Source organism: Pyxicephalus adspersus, chromosome 6 (assembly GCF_032062135.1).
Source record: "Pyxicephalus adspersus chromosome 6, UCB_Pads_2.0, whole genome shotgun sequence".
Lineage (NCBI taxonomy): Eukaryota > Metazoa > Chordata > Amphibia > Anura > Pyxicephalidae > Pyxicephalus > Pyxicephalus adspersus.
Window position 1 is genome coordinate 60866070 of NC_092863.1, and position 27030 is coordinate 60893099.

Below are 27030 nucleotides of genomic sequence, written 5' to 3' on the forward strand. Positions count from 1 at the left end.
GTAAGCAAGCTAGTGAATATATACACTAAGTGCTTTTCCTAGTATAGCTCCATGAGATGCTACTTGTAGAGTTTATGGAGCACACAGGGTTTCTGTCTATTAGTAAAGGCTGGTAAGCACAGCATCCAATATAAGTCAATAGAATGAGATTTATTGCTTTATCCAGGCAAAAATACATTCCAGTTATGACAAATATGGCAATGATGGTGAAAGGGATGGACATGCCTGCCAATTTCTACTCTTATGCTTAGAAATATTTGGCAGTATATGTATTATGTCACCAGCTGCAATGCTCCCAGTGGAAAAAAGGCTTAGATGTTAAGGTAATGGTTAGAGTGGGATTGGTTTTAACTTTAGAAAAAACAGGCAACTCTAGATATGGCTTCCTGAAGCTTTCAGTGAAGTACACATGCATTATTGACTGAATTCCTCCTAGTCCACTATGAACAGATCACAAAAAGCACATAGATGCAGGGGGAATGCCCATGTATAATTTCTACACACCAAGGGGAACATCTGTGATTCTGCTTAATAAATAATTTATAAAAATAAACAAACTCTTCATAATCATAAAGTATTTTAAATTGCAAACTAACAGGACCATACGAGTTCTTTGTGTTCTCCAATCATGGGGATCTTTTTGGTTCATTCAGCAGAAAGATCCATACCCAGCTCAGCAGAATATAATCCACTGCTCCATTCATTGCACAGCAGAAAGTAGGAGATCATGGATATGGATGTCAAATCTTGTTTATAAATGTGGTCTTAAGTTTCTTTATTGTTTTGGTTTAAATCTATGTCCTGTGTACATATTGTTACGGATATTCTCTTCTTCAAATTATAGGTGAACCTTAATGTTGAACGCCTGTTGTTTTTAATCTTGTGTTCCATTAAGTATACTATTAAAAGCATATATGTTATGTCTTTTAAATAATTAAAGAAAAATCGTTTGATCTTGTCAGAAATCTAGCTGATAACTTCCTGCTCACCTTGTCCTTGTTCCTTTAAGATTTAGCATTGTTCCCTGCTCTCTTCGGACTACAGAATATCTCGGTGATATATTATAAAGATGATAACAAAATCCATTTATTTTTTGTTTTGATTACCGTACTACCCTTTATGTGATAACTAAACAGCATGTATATATTTTCACACATACTCTATGAAATAAAATTAGGGACAGGAACTGAGAAATATGTCCGCATGGATATAGACATTAGCAGAATTCTGGTTATTAGTACACGATAACTTTTCACTAAACACATCACAACAAATATCCATTTGAAGTAGTTCTGTAACTTACCTCCGCGTGTTGCGTACATGACATGGACACTTTTTATCACACTTCATGCCATAGAGACCTTCAGTGCACAGTCGTGTTTCACAATGTATTCCAGTATAGCCTGGCTCACAAAGACATGCTCCGCTGATGTGGTAACATTTGCCGCCATTAACACACTGACATGTTTCAGCACAGTTCTTTCCGTATGTTCCAACTGGACATTCATCCTGACATCTAAAACATTTAGGAAACAAATATGTTAGTAGATCTTTTATGTACACTTTAAACTCATATCCCTTCAATATTACTAGAACTTACACAGACCACAGGTCAGACAGTAAGGGCATGTTTGAAACATCAGTATTTTGACCTGAAATGAACTAAACACACTAGGCCGCCACTGCTAGGCTTTTTCAGGCATCTGTAGTTTGGAACTGTCTGCGAAATTCTAGCAGACGAATGCATTCTTTTTTATATTTTTTATTTGGAATTGCAACTTTTTGACAAAACTACCTACACATTTTTTTAAAAAGGCTTTCATGAGTGGCAGCAAGTATTTCCAATTTAAGTATATGGAGGCTTCTGGGGTTGCAAACTGCCCCTGGATGCCAATGCAGTGTTCAAAAAAATGTGGAACAGCACTGCCACCACCAACCCCCTGCAAAAAAGGTCAATAAATGGACCCATTCAGTCCAATGTTAACCACTTTTTGCAGATGGATTTGAGTGGTAAAACTGCTAACAAATACTGATGGTCAACATTCTCTAATGGTATTCTAAATACTAAAGCCTACACCAGGTTGTGTTTCATCTTTCCTCTGAGCTGGACAATGCATGTTACTGCATGAATGCACCTTTAAAAATATAGACCAGCAAAAGATGGATGATATGAACCAACTTGACCCTACATTTTTTGAATATATAGTGATCAGTATGTACTCTATGCCTGTTATAATTCCAAGTGGGGAATGCAATGAGTCCTCATTATGTACTATAGCCTTACTGTAAGTGTATGTACCAATGGCTGGATTTCTGATTTGTTCACCCTACATAGGTAAGCTTGGCAGATTTGCCTCTTTTCTCCCCTTTTGTATGCTATAGCTACTGGGCCACTGGTAGTTTGACTGTATTGTCACCCTCAAATTGACAAACTCTTTCTGAGCTTTACAGACTACTGAGCCCAGCTTTTTGGAAATCTAATTAGTCATAGCAAGTACTTGGGCCTCTTTTGTACATCCTATCCTATCATATTTCTGTTTTGGTACCAGTGTCACTTTACTGCTCTGCAACACCTGTACATGAATTGTTATTTTTGGCTATGGAAATTGTGGTGTTTAAATGATCTCCCTAACCTCAAACTATTTCTTTGGAGATTGCCTTAGTTAATTCTTCCTTGCCATATAAAAAGCTAGGTTAAGCTCACTGGTGTTCTCATGGAAAATTGAAAAAGACTTGGAGTGTCTAGCTAGAGCGCCTCTTAGTGCTGTTTTGCCTTGCCAATTTTTTTCCTTTCTTTCTACCCTCTTTTTGTACTCTGTCCAAATGCTCCTGCTCTTTATTTTGTATGGCTACATTGAATATACATCACATGACAGTTTAGTTTAGTTTAAATATTTATGTTCATTTTATGGTATGGCTTTGTATAGTGTTATTATGTTTTTTTTTTTGCATTACACCGTCCTTTTTGATTATGATTGATGATCATGCATGTATATTTGGTACACTGTATAAGCCTTTAGTTCATTTTCTGGTTGTTATATGCCTGTAACATGCATGTAACCTTGTTTTGTTACTCAATAAAATCTTAATTTGCAAAAAAAATAATCAGAGTGTGAAAATATGATTTTTCTCACCTTTCTCCATTGTATCCAGGGCTGCAGTGACATTGACCTGTGGCAGAGTCACACGTCCCTCCATTATGACATTGGCACTCTTGAGTACAGTTTCTGCCGAAACGACCCTCAGGGCAAGGCTGGCCACAGACTGTGCCCTAAATTAAAACAGGATGGTATCAAGCAGCTTAGGAAAATAGTAAAAGCATTGAGACAGCAGCTAATTAAAATTAACACCTGACCTCATAGCTGATTTAACATTTTTTCTTGAAGCACAAAATAATACACACTTGAAACTGACACTTGTTTTTTACAGTAATGTAATTTCCTAAACTAGCAGATAATATGAATACCAAATTTTGTGTTGTAAAGACACATGTTCATGATATATGCATTTAAACGGAATGCCAGTTGGATATATAAATACCCTTCAATCCTCTTTTGCATTAATTTTAAAAATATGTGTACCGATACTGTACTCCTGCCCACCATGACTGAGAGAGAAATAGAACTGTGAGCAATTTATGCACTATTGTGTTCCAAGGAAATGTTGGTCTAACAATAGAAACTTGGTGACTACATTGGAAAGTAAAGGGGCATCCAGAGATGCTGCTCCTACTTTACTGTCCAATCAGTATCTTGGGAGCGGAGAAGTGTATGTAGCACTAATCAAATGTTTTGGTACTATTACCATTATTCTAAGCTGGGCAATGGTGCATTCATATAAATTTAACTAGGATATACTGTATATGTAAGAAATATAGCTACATTTCAAGAAAATGGATTTTGCCCAAAGTTTTAACTTTATTAAATATTCATATTTTCAGGTTAAGAACTCAGCCTTTATTTAAATTTAGTCAAGTATATTCAATATTCTGGTTTGTCTTTTGGTAACAATGCAACTATTAATGCAGAACGTACTTAATATCTAATTCCTAGAGTTCCAGGACCAAACTGAAGGGTACATTGCTTTTCTACAGTGTAAAATACTATACACGTTTAACAAGAAATTCTTTCTGACACATTCTATAAGGGCATAGGATCATGGAAGTGCCACAGAAAGAATGGCATTACTTTCTCATAAAAAGAGATGTGCAGAAAGAAAAGCAAATGGAACTGTCCATGATAGTGAATTCCGTTTCATTAAGATTTTTATTCTAGATTTATTGGTTGGGCAAAAGGAAAAACCTCTTTATTGGAATCAAATACTATAATGGCAAACAATATGAATTACAATATAAACCAGGTTTTTCATCTGATGAAAATGGTCTTTTAAGGAAACATTTAGAAAAAAAATAATATCTCCTTGCCTTTATTATACAAGATTATCTGTTAAAATATGCTACTTCAAAATCATATGTGCAGCCTAATTAAATTAAAGATCAAACTGTACCAAGAGCATATGTGTGAGTGTGTAACTTTGAAAGGCAAGTTCCACTGAGGTAGGGACTGATAAACTGATATAAGTGCTGTCTAATACATCATATCTATTCTAGTTAAGTAAACCCAGAAAAAAATCAAATATCTAACTGATTTTCCTGTTTACTGTTTCAGATATGAATTGAACTGGTATATAGAAATAGTTAGAATTTTTTGCAGTCTGCATAAGTACATTTTACACTACACTAAAAGATTGATATACTTAACATTTTAGATTTTATGTTCAAACCTCCATTTGTACAGCACTACCGTTTAATAATAGACATAATACAATTAGTTTAAAACTAAATATTTTTGAGGAAATCATGGAAAAAATAATCCTACACATTTTTAAAAGTAATTATCCCTTTCTTGGTTGTATTTTAATGGAATTACACTCCTTCAGGCAGAGAAAAGATTAAGAAAGCACTCTGCTGCGTTGTGTCACCTAATTAATTACTATTTTTACCAAAGGTCATTGAGCATAACAGAAAAAGAGTATTGACTGAATTAGTTAATTATCTTTATTGATCATGCTGCAAATGCCAGGCTAGCCAAAACAGTGTAATGAGTTCATGAGACGTACCATCCATCCTGCAGGGCAAGTACATTCTCCGGTGACATGGTGACAAACTCCACCATTCTGACATGGGCATCTCTCTTCACACTGAGGGCCATGCTTACCAGGCGGGCAAAGATCCTCACAGCTGAAACAGCAGGAAAGACAAAATAACTGGCTATGCATACTTTATAGGAAGACTACTTTTTTATCGACATTTTCATTTTATAGGACCACTGAAGTTGCCATTTATTTCCAGCCCTGCCACCCCAGTTTTCCAATGTAAGAGGTCTAACAGTTACTGGGTACTTGAACAGAAGCACAACCAACTACATATTAACACATATAAAGATCTTTGGTTCACAATGCAACATGAAGTATCCTTCACCCCCATTAGTGGCTAGTGGTTGCTAGCTGGGTGTCTGCAAAGGAGGTGGTTGAAGAAGAACCATCCATAATATATATATTTCAAGCTACTGCGGGGCATATAATAAACGGGAGTGTTAGTCTCAGCCATGAGTTAATGATTACTTTAAAGGAGAGGGAGTATTGCTGGATAACATTTTCATTTATGTTTGATCTATTTCTCCCTGTGTTCAGTTAGCAGCAATCTTCTTCCTCACCTCATAGATATAAAAATAATTATTGTCGTTACATATCAATTGTAAACTTTATATTGCTTTATTAGTTCATACTTACAATGCACCAGTGTATCCAGGAGGACATCGGCATTCTCCGGTTACATGATCACAAGTTGCTCCATTTTGACACTGACACTTTTGTTGGCAGTCATTTCCATAAGTGCCTGGATCACAGACAGCCTCACAGCGCCAACCCTTGAAGCCAGAAGCACAGTGACATGCTCCTGTAATAGGATTGCACCGTGCGCCATTTTTACACTGACATCGACTATTACAATGTGGGCCCCAATGATCAACATCACAAGCTGTAAAATAGATAAAAAGATGTTTGTTTACAGGAGGGTGATGGATGGCAGTAAACACTACATTGTATGCTTTCTCCTGCATTCAGTAAGTGACTTGATCAATAAAGCATTCTGGATTTGGATGAAAATGTGATGGCCTAGCAACATAGCATGGAACACCAAAAACATATAACTGGAGCTACCGACTAAGCAGGAGATATTAATGATGAAGTAAACATGTCCCCTAAAGCAACAGCAGTCATTATTAATGATACTCATTAAAGGTCATTTATAAAAACTAGTTCAGAAAATGTAGGGGGTTTAGCCAAAGAAGCTTTTTGGATGGCAGATACTGGTTATGTGCACTAATTATAATAAAATCCACAAGGTTAATTTTTAAAATACATTTTATATAATAAAAAGGAAAGAAACTCATCTATGGGGTTCAAGATGAGTCAAATAGTGGGGATCTTAGTAATGGTCAGTTTCAACAAAGACTCATCTTAAACCCCATAGATGATTTTCTTTCACTTTTAACATATATAGAATTAATTTCCCCCAATCCTGAACTATGAGAATTTTATATATAACATTTACATTAATGCAAACTACACGGTTTTGTTAATGTCAGATGAATGGAAGATATTTTTGATGGTTGGTTGGTTTAGGTTTTTTCCATTTACCCAAAATAAACCTACACAAGTCAAAGAATAGAATATAAAGTCTACAAAATAAACACAATACACAGTAAGGAAAACTCTGGCATCATAACTAAAATTTGAATTTGAAAGTGAAGTCAGCTTTAAGAAAAATGCAGTACATAAAAACAAACAGATGAAATGCATTTTTTACACATGACAAACTAGTTAGAGGATAGAAAAACAGTATAAATCTACATGTTTTATTTCTTTCAACAGGGTAGATGAGAGGATGGCACAAAGCATTACTTCAGTAGGGCATTGGCCCAAATATAATGTAATGAAGCACGTTTAAACTAAGCCAACATAACACACACCACCCAATTAAGGAAAAAATTACTTTCCCTTTCTAGAATGCCAAATTCAGCTAAGGTTCCAAGCTGTTCCAAGATGCAATGACACAGTATGAGTTACTGAAGTGGTGTTGGGGCTATTTAACTAAAAGACTAGTTTTTAGTTAAGCCTGTGCTTACATTGGCCCTGATTTAATAAAGTTCTCCAAGGCTGGAGAGAATACACTTTTATAAGTGAAGCTGGGTAATCCAGCAAACATGGAATGGGTTTCCTAAAACTCATTAGCTATTTGTTAGCAAATGTTTTTAATCCTGGGCCATTGCAGGTTTGCTGGATCACCCAACTCCACTGTTAAAGTGTATTCTCTCCAGCCGTGGAGAGCTTTAGTGAACCAGGGCCACTGGGTATTTAAAGTAAACATAGCTTGTCTATAAGAGTCACCCTTAGTTGTGCTTTTTCACTACAAAGAAGATGTATAGTGAGGCAATTCGTACAATCATATTTCTGCAAAGCAGACATTATTTCTGACACACTTATAACCACACATTTTCAACACCAACTGCTGGGAATTTGTGGCTCTGGGCACATAGATGCAAAATCTTTTGCCTAATAGGCAGTGATAAAGTTATTTTTTTATCAGTTTTAAAAAAGATTGATTTAATAAACTGTTGCAAAGACCATTATATAGGTGTATTCTTTCAAATTAATATATTTTGGTAAACAGAAAAACTACTCCTGTTTTCAAGTACATACACAGTGAGGCAATAAGCTAGACCTGATAGATCTCAACATGACCTGAAGGTTAACAACATTAGGAAGTGTATGGAGTAATGATGAACAATAATAATAGATATACCGGTAGTTTGTAAAAAAGGAACACTAACATGACTAGACCTGTTATGACTTGTTATGATAAATGTAACAGAAGGTTTAATTAGCTAGAGCATGGACAACAGATATCGACTTGGTATATACAGAATGATGAACGGGGCTAATACACAAACCCTGAAGTGTATTGATCAGCAGCTTAAAATTTGGTAAAAAGGGATGAGAAAGCAGTGGATTAGATCGATGCTAGGAAGTGACTTTAAGCTTAGTTGGGGTAGGGCACATTAATTAAAAATCACTTTTGATCATGTGGGGCAGACTGGAGGTCCATGGAATAGTAGGATTTAGGGTAAAAAGCTGAACTTTATTTGAAATGCAGACTATTGGGAAATATGCCATAGCTATATACCTGCAGTGTGAGATCTAAGTAATTGCTACCTTTGACTACTTGTTTTGTAGATTTGGAGTAAGATTTGATGATGTCAATAATGTTCTGCTCACTGTTCCCCAAAATGGATGACTTTTCTGAGGAAGCTAAGTCTCTACCAAGATTTTCATCATTTATTATATTTGAACATTTTCTTTTGGTAAGTTATTTAAAATAACATTTTAACATTATTGAGTTGTAAATAAATGTGGTGGGTTTTGCTTTAGGACCTGTTTCTGTGTTGGATGATGGGTGGATCAAAGTATTCTGTATACACAATACCAGGAATTTTATGCCTGATGCAAGGGTAAAATAAGTTTTACTTCCCAGGTGTATAGGAAGAAGCTATTGCGCTCAGTCAAGGTATCTATATTAAGGTATACTAGGCATCTATTGTCCTCCATACACTCCCCTTTAATCTAGATCAAAGCTACTCAAATGACACTTTGTAAACCAAGCTTACTATATTTACTATATTATACTAAATATATACTATACTATACATATATACTGTATTTGTTTTATAGTTTAATTATAAGCTTAAGAGCAAAATCTTCATTAACTAGGGCTGAGATACTGCAATTTTTTACCTACTAACATCTTAATGATTATGAACAACAAAACTTTCTCCAGCCAAATAGATAAGTGTGAATCACAATATGTTTCTGGCCAGCAGAATGATCCATCCTTGCCTAAATATTACTAAAACTTCAAATGTCACTGTTAGAGAAAAAAACAAATAATGCTATGGTCAATTACAACCTCTATAGCACAATAAAATATAATTCTGTACCTACTTTGCAACTATAACAGACTCCCCTTCCCAAGTTGAAGAGTGTTTGTGGAAATGTGTGACCTTTCTGCTAAAACAGCATTTGTGATGTCATAATGGGTCTCAAGAATTATAATGGGCTCCTCAAGACAATAGGAAATAAACTATCAAGGGGAAACCTGGGTGATCAAACAAACATGTAATGAATTTCTTAAAAATCATTTGCTATTAGATGGCAAAATCAATGTCAATTGAATCCTGAATCATCCAGGTTCACCAATAATAGTCTATCTTCTGCACTCTTGGGCTTGTAGAGCTTAACATTTAAGCCCTTTGTTGGATAAGAAATCTTGGCTCACAGTTGGTGTTACAATTCATCACATCAAGGTGTTTGGTAGGGTTAAAAATGGAGATCTTTTAAGCCAACATAAGTTTCCCTGTACCAATCTAATCTTTATGAATCTGGCTTTCTGCGCCTCAACTCAATAATTTGTGCTTGAGTCAAATACATTTGGCCACATGGTGTAGGTTGGTATTGGCTAATATGAGCAGCATTCCTTCTTTGTTTTTTGCCGCATCTTTAAAAAAAGATGTTCAATAGTTTATACAATTTCAAAATTCTATTCTGTTAGAGTATGCTCCTGCAAATTATTATGATTTGTTCAACATAAATTATACTGCGTTAATGCTTTATGATAAATCATTTATTAAGGTACAATGACTGCCTAATACATTTTGTTGCTTATTAGTTTAATATAAATAAAACAGGCTCCACATTTGTATGAGGAATATTTCTTAACAGCAATTTGAAATCTTCTATTTATGTGTTCATCTTTTTCTATAATAATTCAAATTATCTATTTAATGAATAGATGTTATCCAATAAGCAAAAAAACAAGTATCATTCATCAAGGCTTTGACAAATCACTGGCGATGACAGGTTCTCCGACACATCCATTTCAACATTGAAAAGACAGAGAAGTTCATTTAATCTTTAAGCTGTCTGTTTTTTTGTGCAAAATTAAGAAACCAAGCTGTTTTTTAAACTTAATGAGGATTTGTTTTCAAGGCATATAAACAGTCTTGTTAGGTAAATAGACTTAAAAACTCTATGACATTACACCTCTTGCTGAAATCTCATCATATGTCTGAGTTTCAGCAAAAGAGCAAAACAGTGACAGAATGAGACACAGGAAATATCTGACCAGCCCAGTCTGAGCAATTGAAAATGACCTCAAGGCAGCAAGTCAAGCTGTTCCAAATAAAATATCAAAACTACAGATACCCAGAAGACGGGTTAACCATCCTAGCCATTTTTTTTTGCCCGAACGAAGGTCGGGCTTAACGGCTAGGTGGTTAATAAACAGGATTTATATAGCACCAACATATTACGCAGTGCTGTACATTAAATAGGGGTTACAAATGACAAATGAATACAGTAACACAAGAGAAGGAGAGGCATTTAGTTTTCTGATATTGATGTTAACATCAATTAATATGACTTTAATATTTCTACATGTTGGCTGAAATTTTATTAAAGCCATGGCCAAACCATTCTCAAGAAAATGTGTTGCTTGAATCAATTTTTGGGAGGAAGGGGGCATCTTCCTGTTCTTTTATATGAGGTCAGATTGGGTTTTTCGCTTTCTTTTAGGAACTCAGCCCTACGTTGGCCATGTTCACTCAGCTGTGAATATGGTGATGCTGTGTTTACGCATAATACCCAATCATGTGAAAGGCAAATACAAAAAAAACTGTACTAAAGTTGTTTTCCACCAGGAAATAAGTACTGTATATAATATAAGTTTTTTACAAATAAAGGGTGGTAGTTTTTTCAAAATAGAAGTTAATGTAATATTTGAATTGCCATTTCTCCCTTCTGTAGGAATATTTATGCCTCTTTTTTCCTGATGTGTGATGAGACCATGCCACACATAGGGGTCCAACAGGGAACTGTAAATCTTAAAAGAATGCAATGCCACCAAATTTATGAAATGTCAGGGGACAGCAGGGACTGTTGTAGTGATAGGACAGTGCTGTAATAAATGTACCGTAGGAAGATACAAAATACTTGAGAAATCTTTCGTAGGAAAAAGTGAGAAGCCCATCATACCATAAATAAAACTACATATTGTTGGACCATTCTATATCCTAACAGAGCTTTTAGCAACCAAGACCTACATGACATGACTTGAAACTTCTAATGGCTTTTGGGCTGAACATAATACATATTATAATACAGAAAAATCACATTTTCAGAAATATGTCTAATATATGCAATTTATAGGGACTAGCGAGTAACCTAAGAAGCACAGCTGTTTATCTCTGATGAAGATGTATTTGGGTTTCATGTCGTCAGATGGAATTGAAGCTCAACTGAGACTAAAAGGTCTGCTTTGTAACGTCAAGGTCAAACTTTTAACCAATTGTCTCTGCCTAGGCGGCTTCTAACCACTTTTTCTTGCTAGACACTTCATTAAATTATGGTAAGGTATCCTCTTGGTGAGGTTATATCCCCATAAGGCACCTCCTGTTGCCTGATTACCACCCAGCACTGACTATTATTTCACATAGTTTTATTTCTTACATTTCTCAATGTGTTTTCTTTGGCAGAGCAGGAAACTTTGGAAATTCCTCTCCAGTTATGATCTCCTATGGAATACAAAGTTCTTTCTGTAAGGGTAACTCCTTCCAATTTCCAGTTCTACTTGTCCAAGTTCCTCCCAGCTCCCAGAGTATAATGCACAAAACTTTCATCACCATTTTTCTTTTAACCTGTACATACAAGGAGGTTTGGTACTTCAAACCCATGCCTTATTGATTCATTCCTGGAATACTTCCATTCCTACATATTCTATATAAGGAGAAACTGACGATAATCTATACAATGGGATGATCTCTCGAGAATATATCTGTTTAATTTTTGCTGATAACTGAAAACTGCAAGTTAAATCCTGATTCTGTGCTAATCTAGCACATTGTTAAAAGTATATACATGCATAGTTGTGATGCACTCATTTGGCAATGACGACTATATTTTAAGAGTAACTCTAAACAAACAAAGATAAAAGATAAAAACAATTTACATAGAAAAAAGTCACACAGCACATCCATTTTTTTTGTTTGCAAGTCAGTACCACAGGTAATCACAGAACACCTTCTTTGCTATTTCACACCTTCAGAAAGTTTGATATAAAATATAATTACTAAAGCTTCTCACAGTATCTGCTTTTGCAGTTTAAATGTGATTGGTGCTGCTTCAAGCAGAGAGAGAGGAGCATAAAATGCAAGAAATGTAAGAACTATAAATCTACTGCCCTAGTACTGACACTGTAGGGAGCTGTGTGTACCTAATTTATGGAGTATTACACAAATCTCAGATTTAGATGTTAACTTTCTGACTGTAACAAATCTGATCAAAAAGTTCATTGGTCTGGTAAAAACACTATTGCTGTGATTACTATTCCCGTTATTAGAACTAAACTGTTTCGTGCAAAAACAACTATTACCACTGTGCTATAAGTAATACATGCCATCATCCTTGTGGGAAGGACAATGGAAGAATTGGTGAAGCAAGGACAAAGTACACAAGTGCTCTCTGCAGTATCATGCCAGGAAATCAAACCTGTAGTCCAGCTAGCAATGAAAACAGATGAGAGTGCTTTCATATCTAAAGCAGGAGATGTTTTTCCCAAAACAAGAAATACCATCCCTCTTGCCCTACATAAAAGCACTTGCTGCTTTCAAGTACAGGACAATAGTAACAAACGTGGATTTCATTTCAACCCTTTTGTTTCCCTAAGATTCATTTAGTGGATTGTGGATTTTCTGCCCCTATGGCGACTGTTCTCTCATGCACACAATCCTGTTTTGTAAGTGAAGCTTTCTATTGAAAAAAAACTAGGACATTTTGTTATTTTGTCAAAGCTTTCTGAGCCATGAAGATCACAAACAATGGACATGTGCAGTTTTGTTTCATTCTTTGAAGATTTGCAGCTATTTTTCTGTAGGGTGCACTCCAGACCACAGGATTTATATTCCCTGATGTGGATGTTTACTAGTCAAGCACACGCATTATATTAGTATTCTACAGAATGGAAAATGTATTTATGGCATTGGAAAGGAAATGGCAGGTCATATACAGTATATTATGTAATAATGTCATTATTTACTGTACATTAAAAATCATTGATAATATTTTCTATTTCAATTGTACGTAGGTGAAGTTATGCTTTGTTTACAGGAACTTCACTTGCTTGGTATAGCCAATATTTCTCAAAGATTTATAAATTAACACACTGCTACTGAAATTTCCCCCGGATTATAGTGATAATACATCAATGTTAGAGTTTTTAAATATCATGAATAGTATTTTTTAAGTGATCCTGATCATGTCTGATGGATGGGTTGATAGAGTAGCTCCAAGCAAAAGGTTCAACACATCTGCTATCTGGTCAAATTACACTGACTGCTCAATTGTGTTTGCTCAATAAATCTTTATTAGACTAATGTAGTGCACATGGATGTCAGCATGCATACATACAAGTTAGTCTAGTACAATTTAAACCATATCATTCAATCACAAATTATAAACACAAAATACACATTATCATCCTGTAGCACACAATGTTTTGGTTATGCCAAAAAAAGCCAGTATAATCAATTATGATAATTTCCTATAGAGCTCAGTAAAAACTATATTGATATGTGTGTAATCCTAATTTCAGCAGCAGATGACATTTTAAACATTGCTGTGGAAAACATACCATGAGATAAACCACAATCTACACTGCAGTAGAAAAACACAGTCATGTGTCACTGGAAACTATTCCAAAATTCTAATGACAAAAAGCCTATCTTTGTGTTTTCCAAGTGTATTTGTTCGACTACTTTTCTAATATCTGCTTAACCATGGGGAGCAATGAAGCAACAGCTGGAAATTTATCAGCTAGACTGTTCATTGTTTACTACCTAGATGCAGTCAGAATTTTTTTCTTTTGAGATCAAATCTCTGTTTTTCTTCGGCTCATTCTGTCCCTAGTCACAAGAAAATGGTGGACTCATAGGGACAGACACAACAGTAAATCATTTTTTCTAGTACACTGGGGAACTTTAGAACTTCTGTGAGGTTCTCTTCACCTACTTGTCCCCTGTCCTGATGGCACATCTATAATTAGGTAAGTGAAAAATCTGCTAAATTAAGTTTTTAAACATTAAAAAAAAAAACAAATTCTACCTTAAAAAGAAAAATTCATAACTTAAAAAAGTTTTGATTGTTGTTAGAATTGCATTACACATTAAGTACAAGTTAGGTTTTTTTTATATCCCTATATTGTTTTTTTTTTCCTTCCTCTGAATCTGATAATGTCCCATCTATCCTGTACAGACATGTTTTCTGCTGTCTGGTTCTCTACCTCTGTACAGGCATCGACAACAGGTTCTATGGATATTATTAGGCAAACCCAGACAGCTGAAAAACAGACAACGTTTTAGAAAAGGGTTATAGGATTATAGTGTTATTATGTATTATTTTTTTTTAACTAAACTTGTACTGCCCCTGTTGCATTTTACATGTAACAATATGGAACAATAACACCTAACATTCCTAAGTGGGAATACCCTGCACTGTTAAATGCTTGTTTAGATCTAAGGGAGATGTAAGTAGGAGCCTTCTCCTTGCAAGTGAGACGGCTCCTACTTACATCTCCCTTAGAGAGTGGGCATGGTCTGTGCGGGTCCAGCACAGCACATGCCCGCTATAATGACGTAGGGGATTCCCTGTGCACACATGGGGACTCCCATCCTGCCGATTATGCCCGCCGAGTAGCGGGCTGATCAACTCTAATAAAATATAAAATAGCTTTTTTGTAGGCGTGTATTTTATACTGTGGTCAACAGTGCTGGGGGCCGCATATTATTGATTTTTTGACAGAGGCTGCAGGCCGGTGGAAATCTGAACACGGGACACAATTGGCCCCCGGGCCAGACTTTGGACATGTCTGTCCTCATTTGTACAGCTAACTACATGGGCTAAATATTTGTTCTCCAAGACAAATATTTATGATTGTTCCAGGCTAAAATTAGGCATGTGTACAGTGGTCCTTTGATGTGGTTCAGCAATTTGCCATGGCAATGGCTGAATGATCGAAATATGTGAGGTAAGTTATCTTGCTTTTTGCATCCCCCTAGACCTGTGTAAAGTGTTTGTTGGTAAAATTGTGTTAACATTTATATGGTAAAGCAGGCAGAATTTGCTTTTGCTGATTTCAATATGTCTCGGAGCTATAAACCTTTATAGACTGAATGTGAGACAAAGCCAAGCACAGCTGACAGAGCTCTAAAACTTCCAATGACAATTTGTGTGGTTAGTGAGAGGTTTGGGGGACTTACCAAAAATTACCATAAGAACAAAGCGATATATTTAGTAAAATATTGCAGCATGTCCCAAACCAGCAGATTAGAATTCATCTGGATACAACCAACCTCTTTAGCTTTTTGTTTTGAGTTACTCAATTCTGTGTGGCTTGGTCAGGTGAAAAGGATAAGGGGTATTAGGCAGAGTGTAATCCTCAGCATCCTGTATTATGTCACATTCCAGTTGCTTCTGTGATCACATTCATTCACATTGTCAACGTTTCAGTCATGTTTCCTATGTTACAAAACTTGCCCTGTACCTGAATTTATGCCTCCCATGTCCAAAGTCAACTATACACAAGCTCAATTTATCCTACAGTGTAAATGATTCTGACACAGTACTACCATGACTAGCACATATACCATATGAGCATAAAATGTATACAATGTGTTGGCACCATCTGGAGGTCACTGTGCTAGGCTGAGAAACATTTAATTTATATTCTCTGATGATTTATTTACCCCTGTGCAAACTTTATCCTTCATGCTTTAGGTAGTGAGTGTTTATAAAAATCACACAGATCACAGCAGTGAAAGTTTTAAGTGCATCATGAAAGCTGAAGTGACCGTTTAGGATGCACATAGAGATTCATTTGGATTCCTCTGTAAAGATGATAAGAAATGCCATGTTTATATGTATGATGGATCTTACAATAAAATACATATACTGTACTCTCTGCGCTTGCCAGTTGAGGAATAAAATGTATATGTAAAGTTGGATTTACACCTAGCTCACCGCCATCTTCTGCCCAGAGTACCTAGGGTTATGTAGCACTTATTCCAGTAACATTCTGCTCAATACAGAACAGTTGCAATATCACAGGAAGATGTCCTTGCAATAAATTGGAGTGAGAGATTTAATAAGTTCTGCATTCCACAGTGATTCCCCAGAAGGGCAGGGGTGTTAAGGTCAGCAATGGGTATGGGGTAAGTAATATTTAATTAATTTAATTTGGATTTCCAAAATCTTTTGCAACATTTATATTACTCAACCATGTATTATAATGGAATATTCAATATTTCATGAATAAATGTATCATCTTGCTCCCTGACTCTATTACATGTTAACAGTAGAAGGAAAGGTTTCGATTCCATCGGTTATACAAGGTAACTTGTTGTATATGGGTAACTGCAATCACTGCCAACAGTTGACCTAAGCTTTAAGGTTCCACATTTCATGATGTGAACAAACAATGAAACCAATTTAACCAGACAGGATTTTATAGAACTATAACATGTTGGTGACGTTACACTGTATCGCCTGTATTATATCCCTGTAATATTACACTTGTATCACACATTCCAGACTGGCCCACAGAAGTTCAGCATTACCACTTTAAGCTCAAATTTGGAGTCTCCTTTGTCTACATGCTAGTCATATTACTTACGGATGGCATGATGAGATTTAAAGCAACCACTGAAATTGAATCTTATTTTGTATGTCTGCATGAGCCCTGGAATGGTTCCAAGTCAGTGTCCTGAACTGTGATTCAGCACCCAGTAAGCAGCTTGCTACTTCTTGGATAATCCTCTCTGAATGACAAGATGTCAATGCAAGACACAGTCTGGTATGTAGACACATTATGGAGGTGCCATACAATCCCCATGGCTGGAGACAGGTATGCGTATTTGTTAGGTATCAGAATATAATTTATTTCACACAAATTGTCATCTCTTGTGCATTTTCTGACAGCCATCTGCTAAGCTGGTCTAAATGATTGCTTACATGTTTGTATTTTTGGATAATATGGGCCCACTGTATAAAAAATGGTGTTCAATGAGCTTTATCCTGAATGAGTAGAAGGATTAATTGCTCGACTCAAACCAAAATAAAGGAAGGCAAATTAATGATGGGAATCATGCTGATTAATGTAAATTGTAAGTTTTACCTTCAGAACTAACCTTTAAAATTCAAAAAATCCTGTAGCTGTGTATGCTGTAATTGTCAATTAATGGGCCTCTCATGTTGCTTCAGGCTTTCGTTCAGTGCTAACCACATATGGGATGTCTAAAAATTTGGTCATTTGATCTGTGCCAAAGGGGAAGTTCAGCAAATTTAAACTCTGATCCTCCTATTCACAGATAATAAATAACAAAACACTTAGGCTCTCATGTGTAGAGGGGGCTTAGGAAAATTTGGTTAGCATTTTATCCCATTTATTATTCTATATCTATTCTTCCCTAAAAGACATTTAAAATAAATGTATGCCAATATACTATATTATCCTATCTCCTTTATGGGCTCATCCACATAATATGTGATTCCATGCAGTCTGCAAACTGACTCACTGAAACGATGCAATGATCCAGCTGAAGTTTGGGAGCACTGACTTGCAATTTCCCATCTAAGTTGACAGAATGGAGACCTTCAAATTGTATAGGAACACATCCTAAATCATGCACCGTGCTGTGTGTATTCCCATTACGTCTGTTCTGTGCGCACAGTGCTCTAGATCCTATGGAAGCAGAAACATCCAATCTGCTGGATAAACTTGAATGGTTACTCTGGCACATACAACTGGTAGTTGACAGTAAATTAGCTTATCTTCTCCTGGGGCTGGCTGCACAGCACCTAAATGCATCTATCACCTACACAGGAGATGCATGCCACCTAAATTTTGAAAAACACGGTTATCACTCTATGTTTTTAATGTTTCAAAACACACTTTCCTGTAATTTCAAAGAAAACAATAATCAACAATATGCTTAAAAGTTTGCACAGCTACAGTTTCCAGAGTGATGGCTGTAAACAGATAAAGAGCATTTAGTAGCTCATCCTTGGCTAAGTGCTATAGTTAGCCAGCAGAGCCATATGCAAGTTACCACTGATTCCCAGACAGAAAGGACAAAACAGAAGAAACATTTGGAGACTGGCAGCAGCAGCTGGACACTTACCACTGGAGCAGTTGGGTCCTCCCCATCCCGGCTCACATTGACAGGTGTTAGGAGCTATGCAGCGGCCATGGACACATTTATCAGCACAGTGAGCTGTCACATCAAAAAGAGAGAAAGCTAAATAAATGAAACATGGCCAAATGTTTTATCCAGCAAAGCAGTATTTTATTAACTGAATACCTTTTTCTTTGCATCTTTATGGATATCAGAGGAATACAATAGAAGCGCAATAGATGTAGATAATACTAACAAAGACATTTTAAAGAGGACTTATTAGTCTCACATCACCTTTTAACACACCAGGGTAAAGATCCAAATTTGCAGAAAAATGTTATCATTATTTTTAGAGTCTAATGAGTTTTGAAAATAAAAAAAGCACATATTCAAAGTTACTATGAGGCTTACACGCAAGTTTTTGCATAGTACTTGCTCCTGGCAGTACCACATTTACATGACCATAAAGGGGTGTGAAGATTCTCCCATTTGTGGTTATATGATAAGACACCCAGAGGTTTGATGCTGCCTAAATATTCATTATCTTGCACTAGTATTAATTATTTTTCTGATATACACAGGAAAGGCAGAGGATTAGAGAGGAAGCATGGATCACATCACTGGGACTCCAGTACAATATTTTAATGTGGCCTCATATAAGTAACATTCAGAGGCTTTTAGAAAGGATGTAAATAAAGTAACATATATTTCAGGTACGTATCCACATGTACAGGAGCCCCATAAACTTGTAATTTAGAAGGATAACACTGTCACGCTTTAGAGCTAGACTATCAGTCTGGACTATCCAGGGAATTTAACTGAGATACAAAGCACTGTAATCATATGTACTGTATAAAACTCACAATCAGCATGCTAGGTATATGTAACATGTGCAAAAAAAATTTCCAACCCCACAGTTAAAAAAGTCTGTATGTTATAGCACACATAGCTAAACAGATCAAAGTTAGTTACAGTGTTTTCTAGCTGAATAATAATCAGACATACCTCGAGTGAAAAGTATCCCATACTACATTTGTTGGGTACAAATTTTCTAAAATGTTATCGATTATGACTCCTACAACATAAATCATTATCAGAATTGTCTTTTAGACTGATAACCATTTATGGTATTATCTTTATTAGGAAAAACACTTCCTCTTCATAGTCCGAATTTCCTACTATTGAAAGACACTGATGCAGCCCTCTGTTTCTCTCCTCATTTTACAGCTCATGTTCCTAATAAAGCATGAAGTGTTGTATTTGAACAGCTGCCTATAAAATAATATCAACAATGCCAAATTCAAATTGGGGAAACATTTGCTATGAATTTGCTCTGAAATTGGATCTGAAACCAGTGATCCACTTTTCTTCCATGGTGGGGGACACTTGTTAGGGTTAAACTAGAAATTGTCATATATTTTACAGTATAATACTAAACTCACTAAACAGCAAGAACTAGCTTTATTTTTGTGAGATTAACTAGTATGCCAGCTCACTGCCAAGCCAAGTTACCAACATATGGCATGCCAGTTGCAAAACAGCTGTACAGTATAGGTGATTACTATTCATTATGAATGGCTCTGCAGTACAATGCACAAATATTTGTGTTAACATGAGTTGGAGGGTTTACAATTGAGCTCTTAAGCCTACCAAGATATGTCAAGTCTACCAAGATAAGGCAAGGTGTCACGATCCCTAAATAATAGATTAGAGAGTACTTTTTCTCTTGCAACATGCAGAATTGTTTGGCTTGCCAGAAAAAAAAAAATGTAAGTTATAAGGCAGGAAAGTTTAAGGGAGGAGTCTTGGCGACTTAACTTACAGAAAGTAAATATAAAAGATTTTTAGACCTTTTCCTCAAAAAAGTGGTCAGCCAATTGCATCAGCTTGTTCCAGAAGCACAGCCACTAATTTCATATCTGAGGCCAGGCTAAGTATACTGGTTTGGGTTTGTTAAGACATAGTGGCCCTCTAGGAACTTTTTTTTATTTTTTGAGAGCGAAACTTAGGTATACTTTATAAGAGAACTTCATGCATAGGAAGCATTGTACAAAAACTTTACTCATACTCACATACTGTACACGTCTAGCGCACAAACTTAATTTAATATCCGAGTAGAACACTTGTGAATAGTATTGCGTGCACATCTGTCTACGCCAATCACTCTAACCATTGTGTAGGAAAAGAAAACCTTGGTGTCTCCAGTAACTACAAGCTATTGCAAAGTATCTCTGCAGAAAGATGATTATAATGAGTTGATTCAGTCTTATAAATGCCATATGTGTCTGCCAGCCCCAGGTTATATGTAATTTCTTATATACTGCAGCCATTAAATAACAGCAGACAAGAAGGTTTCTTTAAAGAGGCAGTATAATGAATATCCAAGTATAGTAAATATGTGTGGTAGATGAGAGTTCATGTTTTTACTGATTTGGTGATAATTGGTTATTCTTTTTTTTTTTTTTTTTTTTTTTAATAAAACTTAGGTATCCAAAGTGCACACATTTATCTCATGTATTAAACCACCATCAGCACCCCAACTAAGTTGTTTTCTAGAAAACACTGGGTCCTACAATGTAACATGGTCCATGACCACTTGAAACACACCCATACAGTATTATGGAATAAAGCAAAGGATGCCTATATATTTTAACTTCAAATTTGAAACAATAATAGGACTTTTTGGGGGCATCACAGACACTGGATGTATGTCACAAGTGATGTTTTTTTTTTAAACGTCTTTATATATTGTTGGTATATATTATGTGTATGTAATTATTTGACTGGAGTTCAGCTTTAAATATTTTTCACAAAGTAATAACAGAAACTGCATAAACTTCTAACTACAAATGCAGAGCCAAATATAATTACATAGGTATAGCCAATGCAGGCAGGCTAACTTTTGACATCATACAAACAATTTCCTTTATTATGCACACACTACTTTATCAAAATACCATAATAAACAGGTAATTCTGATCTTATCCTAAATGACTATACACATAGAATAAAAGGCAATTATTTGCCGTTGATGTTCTAGATGTCAACACGTGGTTTGACATCTAGACACATTACATGAATTATTGTTTTTAAATTGTAACAGCCTGCCTGACATACCCAGATGTGAAGCTATTCACGTACCAGTCTGCTTGCTGATATAAACATAATGATATCCATTACTAATGAATATGGAATTCAAAGAAATTAGATGCCATTTGTCTATGAAAAGAAGTATTAACCACAGCATGGGAAGTGGGATGATTGACTGTCTAAATATTTCATATTGCATGCCCTAATAACCACATTTATTAAAAAAATGCTATTAGTTTAACCACACATTCTACCCACAACAGAACTTCATACTGTGGTACTATAAAATGCTAGTTTTTCTACTGTATTGGCTACCCACAAGTATTGTTAGTAGATGATATTATTGACATTTTTTGAAACTTATACTTGCAGTTAAGGACTTCATTAAAGGTAAGGATTCATTAAAGCTCTCCAAGTCTGGAGAAGATAAACTTTCATCAGTAAACCTGGAATGGATTTACCTAGTCATTTGCTATCTATTAGGAAATGTTTTCAATCTTGGACCAGAATCAGTCCAGGTGTGCTGGATCACCCTGGTTCACTGATGAAAGTGTATCTGCTCCAGCCTTGGAGAGCTTTAACAAATCAGGTCCATAGACTAACTTCATAATAAATAAACCGTACCTCTACAGATCCCCATAATGTCCACAAGTTGGTGGGTGATAAATTAAAGTAGCCAGTCTTCTCTGTGATCCAGTATAAAGAAAACCCTATCCATTTGTCTGCAATTTGTGGATATAGTAAGATTTTTACATCCTAAATCTATGACCAGCCTTACTGGCTAAAAATAACATTGCATATGCTGAATGTTATGCTACAGATATTCTTTCTTTGACTTGTAGTAACATGTAGAACATGAAGAAGGCCACCCCTGCACCATTCCACACCAGGACCCCTGACCTTAAATACTTCATGGATTGAAGCCTCGCCACAATTGAAAAAAACACAAATTTAAACTTGCAAATGTATCTGTCTTCAGAATATCCAGGATCATTAAGAGTTCCATGTTTCTAGTTATTTTTCTAGTACATTTTTTTTTAAGCGCTGACAAGCAAATAAACTTCACTGTTCAAAGAATTTCAACATCTAAAGTGTCTATGTTGCCCCACACCATTAGTCAGAATAATTGGCAAAAAAAAGGTATTGTAAATAAATATAATACTTACGGATACACACATCCTTGCTTTCATAAAACCCCGGGCAGCACTGAGACTTGCGTCTGTACATAGTTTTTTCTCCACGCCTATAAGCAGTTCTATAGCTTATTCTGTGTAAAAAAAAATAATGAATTATATATAAATATATAGTATGTATACATTATATATACAGGTATACATATGTTCTCCATGTTTGTTTGGGTTTGCTCCAGGCAATCCAGTTTCCCTGCACATCCCAAAACCTGCTGTTAGGTTAATCCCCCTCCAAAAAAAAACTGGCCTTAGACTGTGTTAATGACATATGATTATGATGGAAACATTAGATTCTGAGCCTCTTTGAGGGACAGTTAGTGAGATGACATTGGACTTTGTAAAGTGCTGCATAATATGTCAGTGCTATATAACTACAAGTTAATAATAAAAGTAATATATGTAGATATATGAATATGTATGTAACCAAAGCACATTACAACATTACAGGCATCCAATGTACAATGTAATCTGATTTGGAGAAGCTTACTGAAAACGATAATTCAACTTTTATCTTAATATGGAATTTGTACAGCTGACCATCCCATTCCTAAGTGAAACTGGGCAGTTACAAAAGCAGCACGCAATGTCCTTTATGCATTAAACAAACGTATCTGGCCCATCCCAGTCTTGTCTATATCATACACCAAACAGTGCATGCGCAGCTCAATGTACAATCCTGGCATAGCGGACTGCCAGGGATGAGTAAACTTCTGTGTGCATTTTATTGAGAATAGGACATAACCTGACCTTTCTACAACAAACAACTCTCCTGATTGCAATTTTTTAATTTTTGAGTTTAGTTTTTTGCTGACCAGAACTCACATACTTAAAATTTCCACTAATATGTTAAAATATGTCTGAAAAATACATGAAGCCATCAAAACTTCTATTGTAATGATTTTAACGGTCAGTTTTTATTTAGTGACCTGTCAAAAATTTAGTTAGTACCTTTAGTACTAAAAAGTACTGAAAATAAACAAAGCACCATCTTGTCACAGAGTTATGAAGCTTTGTCATGGGGTTTTCATTAGCGAATACTGAAAAGAAAAGTTACATACCTGTGTCTAGTGCATTTGAACCAGTTTAGTATATCTGTGCAGCTCGTGTAGTAGACTTGGTCAAATGGATGTGCATAGGATTCCTGAACAGTAACAGAGTAGCTGAAAAGACACACAAAAGTCATATTCTCATTTCACCCAATATTCCTCCACCGATTTATAAAATGTTCTGATCTTTTAGCTTTTAATGAGATATCACTAAATGGGGAAAATAATACAGTTGCATGAAACAAGAATGAGTTATGACTACTGACAGGTTACTGACTACTGATAGTATATTTAAAAAGCAGTGAATCTGACAGCCAACATTCTCTGATGGTGAATCTTCCAGTGTTCTCAATGACAGTGAATGGGGTTGATTTACTAAAGTAATTTCTGCTGTTCACCAGTTTTTTTTCACTGCTGTTTTTTACAAAGAATATAATTCCACAATATAATTGTGCAAGGAAATTAAAAGAACAGGATTTTTCTTTTGCACGTTATTCGATGTCACCTGTGGAAGATGTGCCTCATTTACTAAGCTATTGAATTATTGATACTGAATTATACATATTATCTATTGCTAACATAGCACCTCATACTACATTTCAGTCATAAAAATAGTCTTTACATTTAAAGTTTATGAACCCGAAACTTATATTGTATATAGGGAAATGAATGACAGCTCAGCGATGCGTGTATTCTAAATACTAGCAACAAGGAAATCATTTCCCTGTTGTTTAAAATTGCATTTAATGGTGTGAGGGACTCCAAATGAGGGCAAATAATACAGAATGTTGTCATATTCCTACCTGCACAAAGCATTTTGCTGTGATGGTACTAAATATCATCATCATTGATATTACCATTATTAGTATCATAATCATTAGTTATTGAAAACCAGTGACAAATATTGTTCAAAATTTCCTTACAAAAAGTTTTCGTGTTTTGTATGTAGAATAGGTGAAGACACAGTGGAAGAAGGACAACTGTGGCCTCCTTGGTGGCTCTTCTCACACATGCTTATGTTTACAGACATTTTCACACACATCACCTCTGAGAAATAGCAGAACAGATGGAAAGGAACGGTAATAAATACCATTTTTTTTTAACTCCGTGATGAAAATCCCTCTTTATGTAGTGATGAGTAGAACAAATAATGTTATGCAATGCTAACAAAATGCTACAACCATGCAAGATACAGTATAAACCTCCAAATGGCTAGATTAAGTATGCATATAAGCAACGACAGGCTGTAAATGTATTTTTATATGTGCTGGATCTTGAAACATGCTGATGGAGAAAAAGTAGCAAATGACTGGTGAACAGCTCATTGACTACTTCAGAAATGTTTCTTATGGTTAGGCCAGACCACAAAAATTACCTGTTGGTATTGTGCCTTCTCCTAGGACTCTATGTACATACTTGTGGCTTTCTCCCACTATCTGCACATTACTGCAATTGGCCTGCTGCTACAGGAGAACAAGTTCATTTGCTTTTAAAACACGAGCCTGGTTCAGCTCAGCATACTGATATATACCTCTTTAATTTATCGGTTGTACTGTAATGTAATAACACCAAGAGCCCTGCAAATACCACCAAGAAAAGGAAGGCAGAATACACCTGGAAATCAATGTGACAGCTCACATCTTTGTCCTATTTTGACTACTAGATCCAGCACAGGTTTGTTTTGGATAATATTCTGGATATTGGATAATATTTTTTTTAAAGCAAGGATGGTAATTATTTGTAATGAAATGCTAATGTGCATTATACTTGATTTTTATTATTTATTACATTACAGAACAGCACGTGTGATGCCAAAGCTGTTGTTTTAGCATTGGTTTTATTTTTTTCTGAAATAGTTTGCATGTAATAAAATTAAAAAAAAATATGACCCTGTATAGGGTGAAAAACGTTGGGTGGCTACATGTTGACCAGGACACATTTATCTAATTGAACACTTTTACAAATGTATCTCAGTATAGCAATCTTTTACTGCAGAACTCATGGCCATTTACATGTTGACAGGGCACAGTGGTAGACCTCACATATTCTGGAAACCCCCTGTTTAAAGATTTAAAGTGCACTTGTGGTCAGGCTTGAACATATTCAGTACACATTAAAATAGGCTCAGATGCATGAAAGAGACATAAAGACATGTATTTTAAATTTTGAACTATCTTGGGAGAAAAGATACATCTGTCAAGTTTGTTCCTGCTGTCAATAACCTTAATGGAAAGATTTTACATTCCAGTGATATCAAGACAGGAGAAAAATGGCTGCCACTGAAGATTTTTTTAGGCTGACATAGGTTCTAGCCTTTCCCCATTTTCCTGGAAAAAAACATGTTTGTTGCAGTCTTTACCCCCAAGAAGTAAGAGAAATGTTCACAGTGTTGACACAAACTGTAAATAAAAAAAACCCAAGATGGGTTATTCCTCACCCACCCCATACAAAACTAAAATAACTTTAGCTAGAGATGCCTTTATTCTACTGGCTTTAATACATCCATGACCTCATAGCTGGTACAGTATAATAACTTTAATGTATTACTGCACAAATGTTATTGGACACATTTATTGCCATGCATGGTGAGACTCTCAATAATATCTGTCTAATCTTTAAATAACTGATACCATCATTCAGATCTATAACAACTATCACAGAATGCACTACTTTGGCATTAGTGCTAGACAAGTGGAGCAGATACAGTTGTAGAACATGTATTGCTAAGGCCCCTGACACCTGGTTTGTGTATATGTACTGTAGATAGTCGCATAGACAAACACTTACCTTTCCCAGTGACTGCATACATTGGGATCCTCAAGATTCAGTGAAAATGACAATCCAAACCATCGGCAGAGAATTATTGGAAGGACCCCACAGCAATGTGATAACTGCACCATTTTTACTGCATCAAGCAACCTGTTGGGAAAAAATATGAATTCTCCTTTACACAATACACAAAAACATAATACTCCTCCACCTTTTATGACTTTATCGTGTTTTTACTATGCAAAATTTATGACATGCTAAGGACAGTCACCTGTGAGAATATATGGATAGTAAAGAGTGTACCATCTGGTAATAATGAGGTATGAAGATTCACACACAGCTAACACATAAGGGATCTCACACTCTCACGCTAGCCCTATATTGCTTTCTTCTGTAAACTCACTTGGTGACCAGACCACACAAAAACTGTCACTATAAAATGTTATATCTATGAAAATGATCACATATATACAGCCTAATATAAAAAAAAATCCTACACTTTACCATAAATCCACCTAAAACATATTTAATAATGAACAGTTTTCCTACAGAGACCATAATTCTAAAGTTAAGGGGATAGAAATATGTAATCTGTAA

At 35.6% G+C, this 27030-nt stretch overlaps 1 protein-coding gene across 1 annotated transcript in view; it reads right to left on the bottom strand.

Moving 5' to 3' along the window:
- Positions 1–27030, bottom strand: part of MEGF10 (multiple EGF like domains 10) — a 72737-nt gene that overhangs the window by 27090 nt on the left and 18617 nt on the right. Inside the window, exons 2-9 of the mRNA XM_072416012.1 lie at positions 26452–26583; positions 23677–23778; positions 22595–22695; positions 18345–18437; positions 5791–6037; positions 5119–5239; positions 3135–3271; positions 1304–1516 (exon numbers count right to left, since the gene is read on the bottom strand). Of these exons, the coding sequence (XP_072272113.1) occupies positions 1304–1516; positions 3135–3271; positions 5119–5239; positions 5791–6037; positions 18345–18437; positions 22595–22695; positions 23677–23778; positions 26452–26564 (1127 nt within the window). The 5' untranslated portion in view covers positions 26565–26583. The remainder of the gene's footprint in view (positions 1–1303; positions 1517–3134; positions 3272–5118; positions 5240–5790; positions 6038–18344; positions 18438–22594; positions 22696–23676; positions 23779–26451; positions 26584–27030) is intronic.